This window comes from Poecilia latipinna, unplaced genomic scaffold, assembly GCF_001443285.1.
Source record: "Poecilia latipinna isolate Pla-1442-1.1 unplaced genomic scaffold, P_latipinna-1.0 Scaffold237, whole genome shotgun sequence".
NCBI classification, from domain to species: domain Eukaryota; kingdom Metazoa; phylum Chordata; class Actinopteri; order Cyprinodontiformes; family Poeciliidae; genus Poecilia; species Poecilia latipinna.
In genome coordinates, this window is record NW_015112853.1 from 1,216,633 (window position 1) to 1,240,565 (window position 23,933).

The following is a 23,933-nucleotide window of genomic DNA, read 5'->3' on the forward strand; positions in this document are numbered from 1 at the left end:
AAAATAAAAATTTCTGCTTTTTTTTTTATATTTTTTTTTTTTTTTTTTTTTTTTTTAAAAAAAAAAAAAAAAAAAAAAAAAAAAAAAAAAAAAAAAATGGGACACTAAACTTGCAGAAGTGAAAAAGTTTCAGAAACAGTTGAGGAGGTGCGATTCGTGCCCGTTTCAGTAATGATGATTTAAAGCTATCATTTGCTTATAGTCGATAAGGAAATTTGGTTCTGAAACTTCAGCAGGTTGCGTCTATGTACGAGCAGATAATTGCTCTGAGCTATTCTGGTTCCATAAAGTGTCTTAATGTGTTACCTTACAATAGTGTAAAAAATATCACCTGCGCATTTAACATCTCATGGAGGATTTTGTGTAGTACAAAAAAAGTCTCTGGTTTTTCTCCGGTGAAGATGGAGAAAAAAAAAAAAAACCTTGGTTAATTTAAACAAAAGGGCGACACAGAGTGGAAACGTCTTGTCACTGCAGCCTGCACGTGCTTCTTCTTTCTCCTACCATTTTGGTTAACATTTTTAGACTGAAAACGAGTTGATGTTACAACTTGTACAATAAGAGAAATGAGAAAATACTGTCTACATCATGAAGATAAGCAAACTACATTGGAAAAAAAGAGAACCATTTATTAAATATTGCGAGTTCCTACCAGTGGGGTCTGTGCCTTTCTGAGGAGTAGCAACCCGCAGGAAGATCTGCTGCCTCCACGAGTGTCTGTGGTTTCGCAGTGGACTTTCACCCGCCACACAAGCTGCTCTCGATGTAGAGAGAGCTGCAACATCCCTGAAAGAACAAACACACAAGTGTGGTTACAGATGGAAACATAAGCCGTCATTACGTAAGACGGGACAAAACATTACGGTTTACACATATATGAGTTATACAGGAGAAGGGATTCATGGAGATCTTGGTACACCCACATAGATATGATGACTCTGTGCACATGTGTACCTGCTTTTTGGCTCGGGACAATCGTTCTCTTGGACAGGAGCCAGAAATTGAAATTTCAGAAAGTTAGGGACAGAGGAGGAGGAGTGCAGACGGGCACGGAGACCACCCAGAGGGCTGAGATGGCGGTGATGGAATGGGAGGCAAAACACAGATGAGAAAAAGAAAACATGGACCCATTTCACACAAAGATATGTTGCATGAAATCGTATAAAGAAACAGTTAATGAAATGACACTGCAGAGAGGTAAACTGAAAACCACACTCTCACCTTCTCTTATTGAAACGGGCTCCAGCAGAAGGTGAAGAAGGATGATGGAGAAGGAGAGGAGAATGGCATGAAGGAAAGGGAGGAAGAGGAGGAAGGGTGGAGTCGGTTGGGAGATTTCTGAAAATTGGTGCAAATAAAGAAGGAATAAAACAGAAGAGAGTCATAGACTTTGGGCCTATTAACTTAACAGAAAAAAAATTGTAGAATTTGGAAAAAGGAAGATGATATGAAGCATTTCAAACCTAACAGTTTGTTTTAATATTTATGCAAGTAAGAATAAGTAATCAAACGTTTAGGATAATCCCATTTCATAGAATACATCAAGATGATTTCCAACGTTGAAAAATGTGTTGTAACTTAAACAGTCTGGTCATCAAGTTCAAAGATTGTTAGGAAATAAAAATATGACGCAAGATACTTAAAAAAATTATATACTACAATTTATTTAAAATATATTTAAACTGTACTGCCAATATACAAACCTCAAACATATTATAGCTGAAGTATAATGGTGATTAACTTTTACAGCAAATATACTTCAGTTTTAGAAATTAGCTTGTAATTCATAAAACATCAGAATACAATGAACTGCATGTCAAATAGTTTTTTGTTCTTTAGGTAATTCATATTAAAAATCTGAATTTTTTTTTTGTCAGAACTGAAAACATCTAAATATACCAAATAAGTAATCTAATGACGTTCTGCTAGTAAAATATTATAAACTGAAATTTTCAGTTTCGCAATTTATTAACTAAGTAACTAATTTAGTAACCAAGTTAATTTATCAACATTGTTACTAAATTGTAGTGTACTAACTTCAAGCCAGGTTTTACACTAATTACTGTCCCGGTAAAGATATGTTAACTGAGAACATTTTAACAGTTTTGAGTGTGAACCTAGAAACTTCCTGCTCTGCAGGACTAGGAAGCCGTGACCCATTAACTATACACCACAGGAAAAAAAAAGAAAGAGGAGAATGTTGTGCAGTTAGTGTGATACATCTTCAAGCAGGTTTTACAAGTAAAAAAGAAAGCAGGAAATGAGTTTGCAGCAGTTTCAGGGGAAAAAAGGTGCAGCTGATGACTAAAGTCAAGAGGTCATGTTATGCCTGCCCTATATTCAGATACAGTGGGGAACATAAATATTTGACGCACCCTTTACAAGTCATTCAATTTGTTTTTCTGATTTTTTTTTATTAGTTTTTGTATCTCACAGCTGAGGAGTACCTACAAAGAAAATTACAGACCTCTTCATTCTTAGAAAAGAGGAAACTTGGAGATATATTGAACACTTAATTATCCCACTTTAATATCAAAAATCTAATTGTTGTTGTTAAACCTCAGGTCATTAAAATTACTTTGGCACAGTTTGCAGATAAACCAAAACAATGCTGGAGAACAAGTCTGGTTGGCTGAACAAATTCCAAATAAGTTTCAATCTCTGCTTAGCCTACTTCTGAACAATAGTAAAATGAAACCGAAACAAAACTAAACGGACAGATTGATGCATAACTTAGCCAGCTGGTTTTGCAACGCTCACCTTGGTTGTTCAGGTTTTTCCTGGCTAATACCAGTTTATGGTCATCTTTAAAGCTTGGCGCCTTTTTTAAGTTTCCTTTACACAAATTTATGGTTTTTATATAAAAACATGAGCTTCTTACTTGCTTTGGTGAGGGTTGTCTGTGCTCACAGAGTAGTGTCGTACAAGCTTGGGCTTCGTCGCTGCACTCAGTTCCTGAGGCGAATGAGTCTGCATGTATAGGGGGGAGTCCTCGAGCACTGAGGACGGGGAGGGGGAATGACTGAAGGTGCTGGCCCGCCGGCGGAAGCCCTGCGGCTCGGGATTATCAGGTAGAGAGGAGGACGACGAAGACAGAGGAATAGACGAGTCAAGAAGCTTCAAGTCTCCAGCGGAGTTGTGGCCTCTGAGGAGAAAACAAGGAAAGACAGTAAGCATATGAAAGCTAAAAAACTGTTTAAGATAATCACCAAGTAGCAAATAGAAGTTAGTTCACGCATATGAGCAAAATGCATTAAACATCACAAATGACCAAACTGTAGCCTTCATGTGGGTTTACCTGAGTGGGCTGGTGGGTCGTAGGGGGTCCTCGAAGCACGGCTGACCTCTGCTGACAGCACCAGAAGAAGAGCTGCTCTCACTTCCCTGACTGCTCTCCCTCTGAGGTTTGGCCTTATTGCTTCCCTACAAAAACCATAAATGAGACGTTCTAGACATTACTTTCACTACGTTCATCAGTTCACACCTGAATATGAATCTCTGAAGGCGTATTATGAATTAATGCACTCATTTACAAGAATATATAAGACATATACAAGAACGATCACAAGATCAAACATCACTTTAGATTTATTTCAAAACTCTGGATTAGCTTCAAAGATGGGAAGAAAAATTGTACCAATCAGGCATTTCCTGGTCAATGAAGATTTCCACGTTTCTCTGAGGTTGTTTCTAGTTTTGATAAATTTTATTTTAAAGTTTATTAAAATGGTGAAAGCGCATTTATATATGGAAATAAAGGGTCATGTTTATAGCTTAAAGTGTATTATTTGAAAGGAAAGAAAATACTGAAAGTGCACACTTGTCCAAAACAGCCTTCAAAATGAAGCAGAATATAATCCAGTACCTTCCAGATGCCTTCTAAGGACTCGGTAAGAGAGCGCTTCGCTCTGGACTTGAACTGCTCCAGCCGCTGCCGACTGCTGCTCTGCTGTTGTGTCTCCTGAGGTGCAGGAGTTGCATCTTCAGAGACCTGCACACACAGCACGGATCAAACAAACATGGACCAGAAAAAAAAAAAAAAAAAAAAACTTGCATCATGGTCAGTTAAAATAGGAAGGTCCAAATTAGGACTGTGCCAATCCAAAATGCTGCTCCCAACATCAGGAAAATGAATTTGGAGGCTTGCAGGCTGTACCTGTTTGCTGTTGTCAAGAGAAGAGTGCTGGTGAGTTTTCTGTTTCTCCTCATACATATTCCTTAGGGAGGCCATCACTAGTTCATTTTCTTCCTGATCGCTCTTAGGACGAGCCCGCTGCAGAGGAAAATGCAGATGTAAAGTTACGTAGAGTAATGTTTTATAAACTATAGGAAGTATTTAGTTTAGACATACAAACAGGGTTTTTTTTTAATCTGAGTAAAACAGCAGGAATAAAACACTGAACATTCAAGGACATTGTTATGGGGAGAACATAAATCAAAACAGGATTCATTTCCTTTTTTCCTTAAGCTTGGTTTGCAAGAGATGATTAAAGCAATAGTCTGTTTTTTTGTTGCATATTTACATGATCACCATGTAACTGATACTAAGATAGAAGCTCCATGCTAACCAAGAACATGTGGTTTATTTGGCAATTCTGACTGAAAACCATTTCTGCTTGACAAGCAGGAATACAAGATGGATGAGTGTTTTCTCTATTTTTGGTCCCCAGCAAAACTACAATGTTTACGGATATTTAAACCTCACATTATCACATTACAAACACAGATTTCTGTATCCTATTGGAGATGTTATATGGCATACAGCACAAAATAATGCATAACTGTGAAGCACCCAGAAAATGATGCACAGTTCCAAGAGGTTAAAGCATTCAGAACTCTCTGCTCTCATATCTCAACATAAAATCCAGGATAAAGACTTGACTTCAGAAGTCATTTAACATCAGAATAAATCCAGGTTTTCTGTAAAGTCTTAGACGATTCCTAGAGAACATTAGTGAACAAGCAGCATCATGAACAAGAAACACAACAGATAGGTTAGGGATCAGTTTAAATTGGAGGAGTCTAAAAGGACTCCTCCAAGCGTTACATGTCTTAAAAAGCACTGTTCAGTCTACCGATGAAAAATGGAAAAACTTGGGTTGCTGCAAAGGCTACTGTCCTGAAATTTTGGACTTTTGCTTTGGAGGCTGAACCAGCACTTGGCTGCCACACCGGAGACTGGAATTACAAGCGCCACTTCAGGCAAAGTTTTGAAATCAGGGAATATTTCTCCAAGTGAAATAATCAGACGACGGCAAGATTCTTTGAACGAGGAGCTTGATCCCACAAGCACTCGCTTCAGAGGGAGGAAAATCCTGCTGCATGTTCTGCTTGTGCGTTTGTGGTCCAGCTGCACCGAACTGTGACCCATAACTCTTCAACACGCTGTCGGCTCCTGGATATTGGCACGATTGAATAAGGTGTCCAGTTCGGAGATAATGGCCAAGTGGGATTTTTTTCCTGATTGATTTAGTTAAATATGCAATTAACTATATGTACAAAGTTGAAAATGTCCAAGTGGTCTGGTTTGTGAATTGTAATTTGTCAAAATGACAAATGGCCTTCAGATTTTTTGGTCACCATTTCAAAAATAGGGAAAATATCCGGTTAATTTCTAAGAGGTTGCAAGAGGATTGCAACCTTTTGCCAACCACCACTGGTTGGCTTCACCTTGCAGCACGAAGCAAACAGCCAGAGCTACAATATTACAATATTCATCTTCACATTTTAAAATGAACAGACCTAAATGAGAATCTAAAACGTCTTGATTCGTTGTGGTCGATAACAAATCAGTGTAATATATCACTGAAAAAAACTTCTCTTCCATTTCACAATTATGCACCACTTTGTGTTGGTCCATAACACTACATTGTGTGGTTTTATTGTGTAAACAGTCAAATTGGTATGAATACTTCTGCTCCTCTATAACGCATCAATCCCACTGAGCACTTCTTGATGTAGTTCAGCCAGATCACCAGCAGATGTCAGCTGTGCTACAGAGAAATGAGGATCCCGTTTCTCTACTGGTGAACTCTTATAACCTGTCTTGTTGCTACAGCTCAACATGTGGCATAATCATAGGAAAGACTACAAATTATGTTGAAACAATCTTGTGTGTTCAGTTAAAAGCATAAACCAACTGAGTGAGCATGCAGCTCTGGTTGGCTGAAATATTTTGATAATGTATGATATGTGTGCCTGTGTAACCTCAAAGGAGGAAACTCTGATTGAGTCATGATAAACAACTTGCCGACCGGCTGGTTTGTGTTCTCGCTACAACATGTCCTTCAGATTCACAGACACCTTACCATAGTGTTTTCAAAGACTGAAGCCTGCTCATCGTTGTCTAAAGTGGCCAAGTGCTTCTGAAGCTCTAGCTTTGTTTTGGAAGGGTGCAAACCTGCAAAAGAACAAACAGACAATATGAGAAAGAGTCGTTTTATTTCAGATTTGTTGTGCATTTGACATGTTTGGTTCGTCATGGTTTGTATCTATCAAATATAATTGAAGGTGTTGCTTAAATACATAATTGCTACCTTCTATTCTCTCACACAGCCTGTGGAGCTGCTGAATGGGGCAGCTGTCACACTGCTGGCTCTGGGTCTTTGCGTTCTGCTGTAGGGCAGCCACAGAGAACGCCTGCTTCAAAGTCAACATGATCTCATCCACCTACAACAGCAACACAGTGGACCTTTATACCACTCTTTCATACGTTTGACAAATGATTAAAGTATAATTGTGTTCAATCAATTCACTTCTGGAAACAGAAGATCGCCTGAGTTTTGTTGATACGAACAGAAACCCCCTGCCGCCCCCCCACCAGAAATTAGCCTAAAAAAAGTTAAATTAAAATAAATACAGTGCAGATAATGTGTAACACTATAGTTTACAACATTATTTGAAACCATGAATGATGTGTCACTGCATAACTAACTAAAGAAGATACATTATTAGAGGCGATTGATTTTTTGTGTTAGAAAGCAGAAATGAAGGATCTAAATAAAGACTTCTTTACCAATGATTCATCAGTGCACTGGAAGACATAGCACACAAAATGGCAGCTTCCGCCTTCTGCCGTTTCTCTGCAAATGAAGCCAAAGTGATCGACATGACGAATTCCCTGGAAAGAGATGGAAGCAAAACTTGTTTCAAATGAAACACAGACCCAATGAGACACATCTGGGTAAAAACGCTGCGCTTCTTACCTGAGAGCAAAATGAGATTTCTCGGAAACTCTTTTCTATGGCAACTTTCTTAGTGTCTGGACTGACCAAGAAGATCTGGGACTTGCCCACCTAATAAGAAGACATACAGAAAAATATTTTAGTGTGCATGAGTGGGGTATTGTGTAAATGCTAAAGAGTTGAAACCAGACATAAACATATGTACGCTGTATACAAACATTCTGACATTAAGTCTGACTCTTTTTCTGGTTTTAGGTCCGGAAAAGCCCTAAACGTTTCTATTAGATAAATGCAAGACTGTAAATGCAAGAAATGTAAATAAATATATTTGTTAGGATAACCTTTAGACTTCAACACCTGTGCCAAATGTTTTTTAGTATCCTTCGATAAAAATTCCACAACAGCTGGAATTTTTGTCCATTCCTCTTCACACTTCTGTCGAGTAAACACCCTCACACTCTCTCTCTCTCTCTCTCTCACACACACACCCCCCCCCCCCACACACACACACACACTTCTGTGCTCACAAATTTCCAACTATGCTGAAATCATGGCCTCTCCAAAACGCTGATTTTTAAAAAAATCTTAAATGATTTTGCAACTATTTGAGCACAAGCTTTATCTTTGTGACTCATTTCTGAAAATGTTGCCGCTATATTTTCATACAACGTTCTTTTATCTAGGGTGGGAATTTATCGCATCACTTATCATGAGAAAAAAAACCATCATCACAATGAGAATTTTGATTTATCAGATCAACAACGAAGTTCTTTTCACTTTTGTCGGAAACCCATAAATTTGCAATTTTTTAAATTTTTTTCATTGAGCATCAAAAATGTCACAAAAAAAAATCCTAAAATATGATTAAATGCACTCACTGTGCTTAGGTTATTTTTGTCTGATGCTAAAATGTATTTGATAATTTGAAACATGCAAGTGTGAAAAAAATTTGAAAACATAAGAAATCTGTAGCAGGCAACTAATTTTTCACAGCACTACAAAATGATCTCAACAGATCTGGAAATTGAACCTGCAGACTTGTAGAGTTCTGCAGTTCTCTCTCTGATATCTTGGCTGACATCATTTAATTTTCCATGAGGAAATTTGTTACAGGATTCACATGATGAACCTAAAGAGCAGGAACCTCCCTACAGATCGTTCTATGTGGACTCCAGAGGCTGACCTAAGTCAGTGACTTTGGGACAAAAAGTAAAAATAAAAAATACATTTTAGCTAAATTTTCTAAAGACATTGTCCTCCTCCAGTTTTCTTCTCTATTAAATCTTATTCCCATACTGAGACTGTTCCTAATGTAATTATTCGATCAGCTTGTTTAAACCTGGGCCAAAGAGGAAGGAGTGACGTCACACAATGAGATCAGGCTGTGGCGGCAGCAGGGCGAATCATGAATGTCAAGAAGAAGAAGTCCGATATATCCTGAGCTGGGCAGTAATACGATGATTCCTCTGCCAGTGATGACCATTTCCTGTCTGGAATGCAGTATGGAAAATCCATGCTAGCATAATACCGGAGGGAGCAAGTAAAGGTCAGACAGAGGAGTGTTGCTTCGGCAGATTTGAGCACCAGTCAGCATTTGTTCCTGCTGAGTCGATATTATTTTCTATCATGTTTTTGTCCTTTGCCACTTATTTTCTATCAAGTCCAAACTCTTAAATGTTACGAAAATCCTCTCAGAAACGTGTTGCAAGCATATGGCAGGTATGGAGTCAACTTAGAAAACTAGAAACATGTTGCTTTTTTCATCAGCAACATTAAAACTGAGATATTTAAGGTCTTAAAATTTCACAATCAACAGTTGTGAACCACAACAATAGCTTGTGTTTTCTGCCTATAATCTGACACATTCAAAACAAATAATCCAAATTCAAACATTGATATAATCTATATAAAAAATAATATATTGGGAAATATATTACATTTCCCAATATATTATATTTGGAAATATCATATTTCCCAATATAATATTAAGTTGGCTCAATGAAAATTACCTCATTTAGTCAGTGAAGGAAATATGCTGCTGTGCTTTTTAATTCGACTCTTCTTTTTATTACAGGCCATTTAAAATATATATTTGTATATTTATTCTACAAAAGACATTTTGTAATGACAACTACATTTTTAATTAATCTAGAAAATAGACAGAATATATATATTGTTAATGTTGGCAATTATAGTATCTAAAGATATGAATCAGCTGAATCCAATGGTGAAATGATTCTCTGTTCCCAGGTTTATAAAATTAAAACAGTCGATACAAGTGGATCAACAAGAGGGGAGTGCATTATTTCCGCAGCTTTTTCATCCACCATTTCTACCAAGGAACACAAAAAACTCATTTTAGTCAGAATTTCTGACTTTTGTGGAGCAAAAGCTTCTTCTTAATAATTACAAGCTTTAAAAGTTTTTTTAAAAATAATAATTTTTCCTAATTTTATTTTACAGGTGGAAAAACAATAATTGATCACAAAGCATCCACCATGATCAACAATATTCAATGAGTGCGATTTTATGGGATAATTCATTACCGTAAACAGCATGGTCCGGTTCTCCTGCAGGCTGGTCGGCTGCACCGTCGTCGAGCAGGTGATCGAATCTGTAGTGTTGTTGTTGGAAATTTCTGGACAAAGGCCGTTCTCATCGAGGTGCAGGTTTGGGAAGCTGGAGTCTCTCTTAAACAGAGCAGCGCTTGACCCAGTGGTGGCGCTTCCCGTTGTACCGTTCCGAACAGAGCCATTCCCCAGTCCAGAGGATGGGAAGGTAAACGCCCTCCTGAGCCCATCCACCAAACCCCCACCTCCCTTATCTGTCGTCCCTGAGCCATGCAGCTGACTGAACTTCTCGATACACTCATCTATTAAGGCGGGCGGGGCTTTCTTGTGAGCAACACTCACTCTGCCGCAGAAAAGTACCTCAAACTTTTTAGCAAACATTGTTGGAGACACAGCAGAGGTGGGAGCGGTGGAGTTTGATGTAGCAGAGACTGAGGAGAGGCATGTTTCTGAAGAATCACTGCCTTCTGAACTCGTGGACGTCTTTATGGAGTCAGGGCTGATGTCATTGTTGCGTGCTGAGCTTTTGCCAGCCTGCCTCAACGTACTGATGATCTCAGGGACCTACAACAGAGACACAAAAAGAAAGCATTGAATGTAGGGACTGTGGAAGAGCAGAACACATATTCATTCAGTTGAGGAAAAGTAAAGGTTTTCTGAAATATCCACAATAAACTATGGACTTTAGGATGAATTATTAAACCTTTACAAAGTGTGAGTGGAGCTTTTACAAATGCAGCTGACTTTATGATGTGGCTGGTAAAAACAACAGATGAGTCAAAGTGGGGGGCTTTGCAATTTGAGCACAAAACTGACCTGTAGGGGGCAGTAATCCTGTTGCCTCACCTCACTCTGCACTAACTTGCCAACCTGTAAAGACTTATGATTTCCTGGAATCAAAGAGCTTTTGCAATATTGTCTTGTATTAAGAGAAGCCAAATTAGACCTTTCGTCACAAAACTGGCTTTGCCCTTTCTTGGGAGTGTGTCTGTTCCTCATCTGACAAAAGTTTCCCATGCGTGTTAGCTTCCCCATGTTCCACTTGTGATTTATACAGAACAAGAAATTGTAGAGCAGAATATTTAACACATCATCATCCAGACATTTTTGTATTTTGACCTTTAATAAGTTAAGAGTACTACTGTTTTTGCATGTGAAGAGAGCAGCAGACTTTGCTCAAAATAGATCCTGCTCTGTCTTTAAGATCTATAAACTTTACCTCACTCTACTACCGACTAACTGCACCACAAAGGAAATTTGAGGATGTAAAACACACACACACAGAAAGTGGAACCAACAGGTCGCTCTACATACACGACTAACTGGCACACAGCACAACAACTTCCAGCTCACGCTTATCTGCCCATATATAAACATGAGTGTGACGTACTGAAACTTTTGGGTTTTATGAACAGCTGATGATTGAACTCTGTCTCCATGATCAGGAGTTCCTTCAGACAGCAATGCTGAATGGATCTCTTTGTTGTGGACCGAGACTGAACAATGAAGACGCATCTAGGTCAGATTCTGCAAGATGTGTTATGGCTGTGTTGTTATTCAGAGAACATAAACATTGGCATGTTGCGTTGTACACTATGTGCAAATATCTTGCAGGCTGATAACCATCTATTTAGAAACAGATTGTTTTTGTTTTCAATATACTGTTTCTACTCAACACTCTCCGTAGATATTTTTCTGTTCACACCAACAAAAATGTAGCTTATATCTCCCTACTTAAAAAATATAAAACAATATTTCAGTAAATGGTTTGTTGGAGCCGTAAAGAGTGACACCCATTGATGCAGAAGTAAACAATACTCATTGTAACAGAGAGTTAAGGATTATTGGCCTGCTGGCATTTGAATTGGCATAATAAACAATGGAGTAACTCTGTTGAAAAGAAAAAGTCTGCAACAAAGATACACCAGCAAAAACATGAAGAAAAAACAGCAGATAAATCAGTTAGAACAGATGGCTGCCAGTGCCATCAGAAAATAACATCTGGCTGCCATTTCTGCTTCTCCTATTTTGGTCTAATTTAACACCACCACAGTGGCAGTGTACCAAACCGAGGAACAAAAGGGAGGAAGTAGATGAGCTAAGCAGAAGCAGTGGTTGAGTCACACCAGGAATGTCAGTCGGATGAAATGCCTGAGCAACAAGTAAGTTTTACAGACTTAGAGCCAGGTCTTGCTGCATCTTGTCTTGGTATGAGGTGTGCTCAAGCCAGTTTGTTTTTTATGTAATCAAACCAACACCTGTCTAACAATGAGACGACAACATCTGAGAATCTGAGAATGATTAAGGTTTTTGTAATTGGAAATCAGACACAACTGAAGTTATAGAAATACTTTCAAAATCAATATGTCAAGGACAATTACAAATGGTTTTCAATTCTTTTTACAAAAATAATCCTGAAGACTGTGGAAATTTATTTGTATGCACCTTTGTTGAGCGAATACTATTTAGAACCACGACTGCAATTACAGCTACAAGTCTTTAGGGATATGTCTCTACTAATCACGACTAGCCACTCTGGTTATGAAGGGTTTTTGGCTAGCAGTGTCTACACACAGCTAGATTCTTTGCATGTATTATTTATTGCATGCTGGTGAAATGACTGAGCACTGCAAGAAAAGTCTGTCAAGCTTCAAGAAACTCTTGAAGATCCAGCTCTTCAGAGGACATCTCCTGTCCTAGAACCCATCTCTTTCTGCCCGTCACCTCCGACAGAGCCCAACTACTGCTCTTCCTTCTTTATGGATGTCTCAAAATAATTTTTTCACTACTGTTTCATGAGCTGTTGAAATTGGTGGGTTATATTAGGGGTTGCACACACACACCAGACAGAAAAATGTGTCTTATTTGAAGGGATTTTCTTGTGGGTGCCTAACCATGTGGTACACACTAGGCTACCGGAAGGAATGATAAATTATCAAGCCTGTATGTTTTTATCCTTGTGACAGCCATGTCGTTAGTCTAAATGTTTGCTTCATTAACAAAACTGTTGGATAAAGTGTAGAGAAAACAACGTGAGCTAAAATAAGGACCTTTCTGACAACCAGACAGCCATTGTTATGAAGACAATAAAACTATCTGTTCTATGTTATTAAAAAGTTAAGAAACTACTGTATCTCAGTTACACACACAGAGACCTGAATTAGAAGACATGTTGTACTCAACAACCAATCTTAGCATTGGACAAGTTTGACCAAATGTCTCTTCTAATGCTACGTTCTATAAACCAAAGCTTCATCTGCTCATTCTCAAACATGGATGGGCTCAACATGAATATCCAGACACCCTGTTTGTCAGCTCTTTGCCACAAGTGTCTACTTGAGCGTAGAGTGGTCTGTTTGTCCACTTATAGACTTTCTGTTTCGCCTTCCCCTCAACCAGCCTATTAATCTTCCATAAGTTTTCACGTTTATTTTCAACAACACCTTGACTCATTTCTGTCTCCCCTTTAAAAAAAAAAAACATGGAATATCAGTTAAAGAATGCACTGAGAAGCAGCTGTGGTTACCATTTCGTATGTTCTCACAGTTTTATCAACAGCCAACAATGAAAATATTCATTTGTTGCAGCCCGGAGGCATTTCATGTCCTTTCCATTTGATTACGTAATCAATTTCGGTGAGCAGGAGCTCCCAGAATACAGTCCTGTGATGGAATTTGCCCTATTAAAGCTTTTTTTGTTTTTGTTTTTATTCTCACTTAAATGTTTCAGATCATTACACTAACTCAGTACAAGACAAATATAGACTAAGTTAATGAAAAATGTGGTTTTCTAGAAGAAAAGCGGTCTAAACAAACACGGTCCTGTTGCACATTTGGCTGAAATTAAGGCCATCAACGATCAATTGTGACAAAATAGACAGGCCCCGACACAATCCCAGATAGTCACGTTGTTCTGATTCTGAAATGTTAGTTTTCGAACAGATTTAACAGGGTGCACTTTTGTCTCGCCAGTCCAGCAGATTTTATTCCCTAGAATCTTTAAGGATAACCAAGATGTATTTTTTGTTTTTTGCCAAATGTGTCATTTGTGTGTTATTTTTAGCCAGCAGTGGTTTTGGTCTTGAAACTCTTCCATGATGCTATTTTTTGCCCAGTATCCCTGTCTTATTGTTGAATAGTGAGCACCGACTTGACTGAGGAAATTTAGTCATTTTCAATAAATCTAGAATCTGTGTTCCAAAGAGGTTTGTTTATAAGACTTAAAATACAGTTTAAAAACAAGAACCTACAAGCAGGAATCAAACACCACTTTCATCAAGTTCACATTTCTGTATTAAAAATGTGTAATGCAATTCTAATTTTCAATTACATTTTCATTTTCTGTAGGTGGAAAAATCATCATAACTGACAGAAATAAAGGCTTGAAAACATCCACACGTTTCATTTAGTGAAATGAGTTGGTTAAACTTTTCAATAATATTCTAATTGATTGAATGTATCTGTAGTTAATCAGTTAATTTATGATGTAACAACAGGGGGACGTTTGTTTTTCACAAAACGTAAAAGTGAAATCTGTAAGAGGCAAATGCATATTTTACAGCCCTGCATACGGCCTGTCATCTCTGTCAGTACGTGCTCCTTCTTACAGTTTTAAGGTCATACATTTGAGGAGAGAAGTGAAAAGGATGGAAAAAGGGTTTGTCAGATGGCAGCTTCGGCTGCAGTCGACCGTTTTTCTCACAGTGGAACATTTATACCAGGCTGATCTCACACAGGAAGGCATCTGGACTCAACCTCATGCAGTGACCCACGGATCGGTCCACTCACAGCGCAGTTACACTGAAAAACACTCAAACTCCCTTCGAGAGAATTAAGTACAACTAACGTAGTGTTAATTTCAAGAGGAAGGAAGTTACACAAGCACTGCCAAAAATAGAGAAGTTTGAGCTTAGTGCAATAAACAAAATGAACTCTTTTGGGTTTACCAAAACAGGCAAGTCAGAGGTGATTGTGATGCAGGAGAAGATAGTAATGAGAACAAATGTAGAATAATTTTCCAACAAAACTAACCCACACGATCACCTTTTGGCAGGAGGTCAATTATTCAACAAAATTTGGACAAGAAGCAGTACAAGTACCAGCCTTTGATTAGCCATGCCTGACAACTATTGACTTTTTAACTTTAGTAAATGTTTATTTACCTGATTTTATTTTCAGTGTTGCTTTTTTCCAGAATGTTTTAGTTGTAACTTTGCCTCTGAATGGCTGCTCAAAAAGAAAGCTAAATTTATAGCAGCGGTGAATGGCATATTGACTCAGTTCTCCGACCACTGTTGCTAATTTTGCTAGCTTCAAGGGATTTTCAAATGTAGGCATTCAGCTTTAACCAATTACTATCCAGGAAGCAGGATGTAGACACAAAGCAGCTGCGCTGTCACAGCTTCGTGTAATAGTCATACTGCTCACTGTGCTACTTACATGCAGTGTGACTGGCTAAGGTCCAGTACTTTTTACACTCATCTCTTGAATCAGATTGTGAATATTTAACAAAAATGGAGTTAACATTTATTGTGAAACTCAAAAACGAAGTGAACTTACTATTTGGGCATAGGTCAGTATGAGATGTTCACAGTATGATAACCTTGACTTAAACTACTACAGCTTCACTGTTTTTAGTATAAAAAAAAAGAAAGAAAGAAAAACTATATACCAAGAGCTAATTGCTTTAAATTAAAATGGAAAAGCAGTACTAAAATGTTATGCTGCCAAATCAAAAACGCATATGGATTATTACAGTTGAAATAATCTTTTGCACAACTTTTCAGGTGTTTGATATTAACTTGGTTAAAAAAACTAAATTAAAATGGCCACAACACACTGTAGTAGTTCCCAAGCTATCATATTACGGAGAATATTAAGCTACATTTAAACAAAGGGTCTTGATATTCGATCCCGATTTTTTGCTGGAATCTGATTTTTTTTTTTGCTGTGGTCATTCATATACTGCTAGTTAAATGCAATCACAATCATCAGACTTCTGTGTGAACAATTTACGACTCCAACATAACCAGCCAAGGAAGAACATTGAAATTACACAGCAGAGCACTGTTTACAGAAGTAATAATATGCCACTGTTTATGGATCACTTTTACAGTTTTCTCAGAAATGGAAGTGGACAGTATTTTCACAAAATCGCAACAAGACCAAGGAAGTTAATATAGATAAAGAACAGGTGATAAAAACTGCCATTTGTGGAGCATTGACTGCAATTTCTGGAGAGAAGTATTTTTGGATGTGTAGTCAGACCCAAGAGAGATTCTTTTATAATCTTAATTTTCAGCCATTGTTCCAGATTTACCATGTTTAGCTTCTTATGGGTGCAGAATTATGATGCCTCTCTCACGTCATTGACTGCAGACACATTGAAAACAATCAGATTCAGTACCGCACATGGAAGTGGCACAAATCAGATTTTAGGGGGGGATGAAAAAAATCAGAACTGGGTTGTTCAGACAATCATAAAAATGTCAGATGTGGGTCACATGCAGGTAAAAAAAAAAAAGTGGATTGAGTCACATTTTGCTGCTGTTAGAACATAGCCATGGTCATTCTGCTCTTCATAGAGTAACATGTCCAACAAGGTGATGTAAACCGGTTATAATCTGGCTTTCTAGTTGTTACCAGGTATGTTCTTCATAGTTTACCGGTTGTAGTCCTAAAACAATGTTAAATTGTTTTAATAAGTCTTTCATAAAAGTATTGAGTGTGCTTCGTTACTCTCACCACCATGACTATATGTGTTTTTTCACATGGTAAAGATAAAGTGTAGTAGAATTCGTTAAACCAGTTGACCTGCTTTGCAGCAACAGGTGGGGGAGGGTGGTATATTAATACCCCATTGTCCAAGCAGTCTAAGACAATCACGGTCACTCTGACAATTTCTCTAATAGTCAAGTCTTTAACAACTATGAAAAAAACGTGCTCGAAAAGTTTACAAAAATGTTGAAACAAAAGCTTTAAATTTTTTTTTACCTTTTGCATCTCCATATACATAAATATAGCACAATCTATGTAATGGATGTTACACACTGCATTTCTGAGAAATTACATATTTTTCCCTAGATTTACACAAGAAGTGGGAATTCCTATGCAATAAATACATTTGAGGAACAGCATTTTTATGACAAGCAGGGGAATCCCACTAGTGGAAAAACAGAAGAGACAACAGTTTTAAACCCAAATGCTTATTAATTATAATGTTTCACTAATGCCAACTATTGTTGAGGAGAACTTTATTTAAGAACTGATTTTGTAAAAATGAACAAATGAAAAAGGGAAGGGAAGCATTACTGATGATTTTATAGCTGGTGTGACTGAGCCTAATGGGAATACATCTGACTGGTGAGGTCAAGAGAAAGAAAAAACATAAAAATTACAAAGAAAACCCCCCAACAACAAATCAGATGGCCCAGAAAATCAGGAAAAAACAGATGACGAGATGAAAAAAAGTCCCATTCTCTTCTTTCCACGATCATGTGGCTGAGTCTTGTGCCTTCTAGAGCAAACCAAAGTTCAAAGTTCAATGTATATTTAACAGAAGAGATGGATCACTAACAGAGAGCAAAAGGCAAAGAAGAAAAGGAAAATGTTTTAAATGGTGCAGGGTAGGCAAATGACCCCGTCATAAAACGCACACAAAAATGATGTCGCTGCATGAACATCAGAATAAAGGAAAGCCCCTTTTCCCCCCCACCATCTGGGGTGAAAGTACGGAGTATCAGATAGCAGGCAGAAATGACAATATGATGGGAAACATACATGGTTTGTCAAATAAGAAACAAGACATACGCCGGTCACATGAGATGACAAAGTAAGAGTGGGAAAAGGAAAGGAAAAAGGCAGACTAAAACTTAACCCATCATTTTCTGGACAATACTTGATAAACACCATCTACAACAACCTTTCACAGTATTTTTGCCTCAATGACCAAAACGTTGAAATGTTGTCCATACTGGACTTTGCTCGACTGATTTTTTTTTTTTTTTAATGAAATCAGTTGTTCCAACTGGAAAGGTTTATAGGTGAATCCCTTAGAGAAGTCACTCTCACGAGCAATGAAGTCATAAAAACCGACCTATTATTCATTCAGTGACCCACAAACAGTAAAACATGCATCACAGCTCCACACATTACAGCCTGTACTGCAGAAGGCTTCCTGGAGCTGCTGGAGAGTTAAGATCCTCACTAAAAGCATGTTTTGTCAGCACCAACAGGCGGCTGAACTAAGAGCTTTACACAGACTGATTCACATGCTGAAGAAAGACACCTGTCTTCTGCTGCAGGATTTAAGTCCTGGCAGGAGTACAGCTACGGTGACTCACTCACACACAGACACACACACACACCTACAGTTGACGGGAGAACCCAGGCATACTGGATCTTCATGCCCACAGTAAGACAAGGAATCTGGGAACAAGTGAGCAATCAGCAGCTTTAATAGCTCAATAATTTGAAGAAAAATCTTGTGTGATTACCGTTTTTAAGGACTACACCACAAACCACATGGAACAACACAATGAAGAAACAAGCCACACATCGCTACCCACCATTATAGCTCTTGAAGCATTCATTTCTTAAATGTCTCTGTATATCAGTGATGCACCAATCAGGATTTTGTCCTGCCAATTCCAATTTTGACCAATTTACCTTTTTGTCTATCTTAAGCCTGCAAATGCCAAAATAGAAAAATATACACCATGTGGTCTGATGAGGGATTTCGTTTGAGCTACCAAAACTAGAGAGAAATGGGCAACTATCCTCATTTATGCATGAAAACTTAGGTCACTTCTGGTTCTTGTTAAAAGTTTATAAAAGTACATGCTGTTTAATGATCCACACAAAGTTGTTGTAGCTTTTGTAATTTTCTCAAAAATATGGTATGTGCCAGTTTATTATTTTTTTTATTAAACAAGTAGGGCAAAATGAACTTGTTGCATTTATTCAGAAGCAGTTGACTGACGATCTCAAACACTAAAGGTGTGACAACCAAAAAATCTGCAGAACTGTACTGACAGTTTTCATTGTTGACTTCTCTGTAACTAGTTACATTAAGTAACATTTTGGGAAGAAAAAATATACTTTTCCGACTAGCTGACTTGAGTAAAATTCCTGGGCATTGAAGTACCCACTGCGAGTTACTTCACTGAATGAAGAACAACGTTTTAACCAGAAATGCATGAGACACAGATACACTGTACGCATACAGTTTATGCTGAAGTGAAACTTTTTGTTTGTACACAAGCTTCATTGTTTTAATGTCATTTTTTTTATTTACTGAGCCTGCCCTGCCATTTGAAGGTTGAAAAGATACAGGAAATACCATCTATTGTAACTAGAAGAACTTTAACCAGTTTTACATGTTCCACCTACTGTAAATATTGGTTTAATGTGAAAAAGCTAATGTGTTTGGCTTGAAAATTGTTTTTTCTGACTCCATCTATGTTGCGCATTATTTGCTTTTCATCTTTAATCTTTAAAATAAGATATATTTGTATATATATATTAAATCAGTTGTTTTGACCAGCGATTCAGTAATCAAGCAGCTCTTTGTCAAATACCCTTTCCTCTTTAGTTAAGTAATATCCTGGAAGGCTAGATTATACTTGTACTTGAGTAAAAATATGCTACTCTTAATTTAATGCAATGTTTGGTATTCTACCCACCTCTGTATACTTTGGAGAAGCAACAAAAGTCTAGAGAAAAGGTTCAGCAAATCATACACTGACAATCAGACTTTTAGCATTCTGGTACACACTGAAATGACAAAGTAAATAATAATATAATCTTGAACATTCCCCCCCCCCACTGCTGCAGCAGATATCTCTGACAGGACCTGTGGTCTCTCAAACATATCTGTAGATATTAAGCAGAGAAGGAAAATACCAAAGTTCAAACAAAACCTCCTTATCCAAGTTAAGAGGAGTTTTGAGAAGCAGACCAGTTTACAGTGTGACCTTTTCAAAGCTGCTCCTGATTGTTCCCTCCTCAGCGGTCCAACAAATAACAACAATAAGCAACAAGTGAAAAGTGAACCACCCAAAAGTGTCGCAGCGTGACTTGACCCACTTCATCATCCACAGACAGGAACAAAGACATTTCTGTCCTGAAAACTGCTCTGTATGCCAGGTTAGAGGCTAAATAAATATAAAATATGTCCACGGTTTGTGGAATAAAGTTGGTTTGTGCCAGCAGACAATATCAGAGGGCTAATGTAACTGACACCTCGTTGTAGCCTTTTCCAAGTGGAGAGAGGTTCTGGCTCAAGAAAGCCGACTAAGGCTGGCTAACAACAAGAGGGCGAGCTCATTAAGCTGAGGTCCGCTCCTGTTAATGTTAGCTAACTGTCCACTTAGCATGCAGGCAAACTTAACAGCGGTAATAACTTGACTCACATCTTTCTGCTCTTGTTTGTTGTTGAACAAGTTGAATCGCTGGAGTCGCGCTTTCATCCCATCCGCCATAAAAGTCCCAAAAACTGGACCTCAGCGCTTATATGTCCGTTGCTCGTTTCTTGCCGTGTGTGGAACTTCAATACAAATTCTATGGAAAGTTCATTTTGCTCTCTAAAAACCAAGGAAGATCATGCGGGTAGTTCTCCAAGCGGAGAACACAATCCAGCGTTCGTATCCGGTTTCAATCCTCAAAGTAATGAATACAATATTGAATGCGGCATCCAAGCTTTTATTTTGACGTTTTACGAATTAACTTCCGGCTTTCTTCTAGCACAGTCTTGGGTTCTTGACCTGGTTCTGCCCTCCAATGTGTTTTGGGGATGGGCTGGACAGTTCCTGTCCGCAGTGCTCAAAACTTTAGGCGGTAGATGTTTTTCTCTGAGTGGTTAACGGCCGTTAACGTTACCTCTGGAGGATTATATCAGTTTTCCTCGCCGGTATGCGGGTATGTAAACAGTGTTTCCTGCATGACGGCAGACCAATCCCAATCTGGCAGGAATGAATGAACGCCTTTCAGGGGTAATTACTGTGAAAGATCTTGCAAAAGAATTAGGTGATTACTTGAAGTTCTGAATTAAAAATAGAAGTTAAATACTTAAACACTCGTAATGCACAAGTTTTTTTGTTCCTATGAGTCAAACAATTTCTCTTTAAAGCATTTAGTGATAATACATTACTGACACATTTAAATGATGTATTATTAGTTTTTTTTATTATATTGAATTATTTCAGCTGTTAATCATGACATAAAATTGAAACCAGATGTTTACATCGACTGTATAAAAAGCCAAGTGTAGCTGTTTTCAATTAAAATATCATCTTGAATAGGAGCCCGGCCCACGGATCTTTACCTCTTCCCATTTTTGTCTCAAAGGGTCCTTGAAAAAAGATATATGCAATAAGCATTGTTTGAATGCTTAGCTTAATTCTGAGCTAATCTGTCAATTACATCGGGGCACTTCTGGCACACAATACACACAATTCAGGTATTATTAAGCCATGCACATAAACTACAGTATAATTTTCCATTCCCTGATTGCCTTTCGATTCAACAAAACGACAGAACCTGGCGATGTTTACTCATCTTGCAAATTTTCAAACCTTCGCAAATATCACCACCGCTTTTAATTTTAAATAACTTGCAATATTTAATTATGCATTGCAGATTGCAAATAAATTTGGCAAAATAGAGGGGGAAAAAATCTATCATTTCTCAAGGCATTTAATCTGTGAGACTTTGCACACTTCAGTGGTGACACCCAGTGGTTGCTTTAGTTTTAACTGTGCAGCAGAAGGGAAAACACGTCTCCCCTGAGAGGATTGCCATCTCTGGAGGGAGAGGAGGAAGTTGAAATTTACAGCTGTACTGCTTAAATTAGTACCTGATCGTGCATTTTCCCACAAATAAAAGCTGCTTATTCACAAGAAACACACAAGAAATGTCATGAATGAACAGCAGGACAGTCTTTAATTTTGAAACGAAAAAAAACAAAAACAGTTTCAGAATACCTAAAGTTTTAGTTTTTATGTAGCATTTATTGCTGTTTTGGATCAAAACGAGTGTGTCGTGGCCATGGTTAGGAAAACCCACGCTAAGCAAAGTCCAAAGCTTTAAAAATATGCCTTAAATGTTGTCTTTATATGTAGCTGCTCTCTCTCGGCAGTCGTGCTCCTCATGGAAAATTAAAGCGGCTAATAGCCACAAGAGTGGGGCAGGCTATGAACAGAAAGCTAAACTTTCTGGTAGCAGCTTGCTCAGTTTGTAATGTAATACAAACTTTCTGGTCATACGTTGTAGTGGTTCTCATGTTCAGTAAACAAAACATGTCCTCGTCATGGAGGACATTTTCTGCATGTTTGCAAAATACAAAGATAATCTCCGGAGCTTGAAACACAACCTTTATTTAAGCTTAATGTAGTTTAGGCAACAAAATCTAAATGCTGATAAAATGAAAAACACAAGAATACACCAAATAGTACGAAAAGAACATGACTCCAGCTTTTAAACACAAAGGCAGAGTGCTGATGTTTTGGGCTTCTGTTGCAGCCAGTAAAGCCTATAGTTCATACTCATGTAGATTGACTAGAAGTGCTAAATACATTTTAGTGGCCTACCCACAGTCCTGATTAGAATATGACAGAATATCTGAGGAGGGAGCTAAAGATTAGGGTGATGACAAGGAGGCTTTCCATCCTCAACGACGTGTGAAAGTCTTCACATTTCTCTCAACAGAATTAAATAAGAATAAATAAAGAAAATGCTTTCTAAAATGTCATTTAGTGTGTAATGTGTTTCTAGTTAAACATTCTGCCAACAGCCTTGACACCAGTATGACCACTGAACAGGTTTTTTGGACAGCTTTGAGATTTATCTTTGTTGATGCAGAGATGCTAATTTAAGACTCTTTCATCCAGACTTGATTATGCAACAGCTTTGTCCATCTAGCCATGCGTCTGCACCAAGGGCTCGTTAAAATGTTGCACAAATTCATATTCCTGAGACCAGAAGCAGAAAATGTATTGATCCTTTGTTCTTTGTTCCTTAAGTCTGTAAGACCTCCCCATATCTCTCAGACTATTTAAACCCATTAGTCTCTCATATGGTTCTTTCTCCAAACATCCTAAAATCGGTAGGTGATATGCTGCATTCCAAAGGGATTTCTGGGATGCAGTATTTAGTGGGATATTTTACTTCTGTGCTTTAGAACTCTGCATGCTAATAATATATTTTACCATAGGTGGGACTTTGACTGGGATTTATACCTACAGCAAATTCCGATCTTAGTTATTTACATCCAATGTCAAAAGTGTTTTTCAGACAGGATTGCATATATATTTTTCATTACATTATTGCATCAATGCCATTACACTGTGGTATTTTTACCCAAGGACATCATATTGTGAGAATCCAATATTATCTACATTATATCTTCACTTAAGTGAAAGCTATACTGACAATTTATCAGCCGTGTTTGTGTTGTTCTCTAGTTGTGGCGTAAACTCAGAGTAAACGTTTTAGTCTTAACATTTGCAAATAGCCAGACTAGTTTAGTATTTACGTCATTTGTGGGTTAGAAAACCTCTAAAATATGTTTTAATAATGCTGTTTTATAAAGTGAAAAACAAAGCTGTATGACAATCCCACACTGCCTTGTAATTATTGCCTTCATTAAAAGCAGATCTACGTGTGTGCGTGTGTGTGTGTGTGTGTGTTAAAGCCCAGCTTGACAGAACCGGATCACAACAGGTGGTCAGTCTGACATCATCGCCACCATCGTCCTCACATTTCTAACAGGACTAAGAGCATAGCTAGAACAACAAGCACTCACGCGCTCATAAACTCCACAACAAACACACTATGACAGGAAGTGGTCTCCATGGTAACATGGTTTCATATCCTGGCATGGGCGACATGATGCACTCTCCTTTTCTCTCAGGCAAGAAACCCCAGAAACACGCTAAGACTTCTAAAGTCTGTGTTTATTTCTGCTACGGCGTACGCTCAGTAGTATTTACAGTACACTCCACAGCACATGGAGGCTGTGCTCACAGCTGGCCGAAGCATGCAGGTATTTGTTATATGACCCCCCAGTCTCAGAACATGCGCGCATGTATCATGTGAGCAGCAAGGGGGACGTAGGGGTTAAGGTCATACTGACATTTTGCTTTGCATCTTCCTTTAGCTTCGCGTCTAATATCCCTCATTGT

General features: G+C 38.1%; 1 protein-coding gene across 6 annotated transcripts in view; it reads right to left on the reverse strand.

Annotated features, from left to right (window-relative positions):
- Positions 1 to 23,933, reverse strand: part of tbc1d1 (TBC1 (tre-2/USP6, BUB2, cdc16) domain family, member 1) — a 57,250-nt gene that overhangs the window by 28,372 nt on the left and 4,945 nt on the right. For 3 of the 6 annotated variants that reach the window (XM_015032374.1, XM_015032375.1, XM_015032378.1), the window contains 12 exons: positions 9,731 to 10,318; positions 7,206 to 7,295; positions 7,016 to 7,120; positions 6,537 to 6,669; positions 6,309 to 6,400; positions 4,157 to 4,273; positions 3,866 to 3,991; positions 3,299 to 3,423; positions 2,882 to 3,145; positions 1,222 to 1,338; positions 955 to 1,068; positions 653 to 786 (listed from right to left, as the gene is read on the reverse strand). In XM_015032374.1, coding sequence (XP_014887860.1) covers positions 653 to 786; positions 955 to 1,068; positions 1,222 to 1,338; positions 2,882 to 3,145; positions 3,299 to 3,423; positions 3,866 to 3,991; positions 4,157 to 4,273; positions 6,309 to 6,400; positions 6,537 to 6,669; positions 7,016 to 7,120; positions 7,206 to 7,295; positions 9,731 to 10,318 — 2,005 coding nt within the window. Of the gene's footprint in view, positions 1 to 652; positions 787 to 954; positions 1,069 to 1,221; positions 1,339 to 2,881; positions 3,146 to 3,298; positions 3,424 to 3,865; positions 3,992 to 4,156; positions 4,274 to 6,308; positions 6,401 to 6,536; positions 6,670 to 7,015; positions 7,121 to 7,205; positions 7,296 to 9,730; positions 10,319 to 20,165; positions 20,434 to 23,933 lie in introns of those variants that run through there. The other 3 variants (XM_015032379.1, XM_015032376.1, XM_015032377.1) reach the window with 3 other exon arrangements.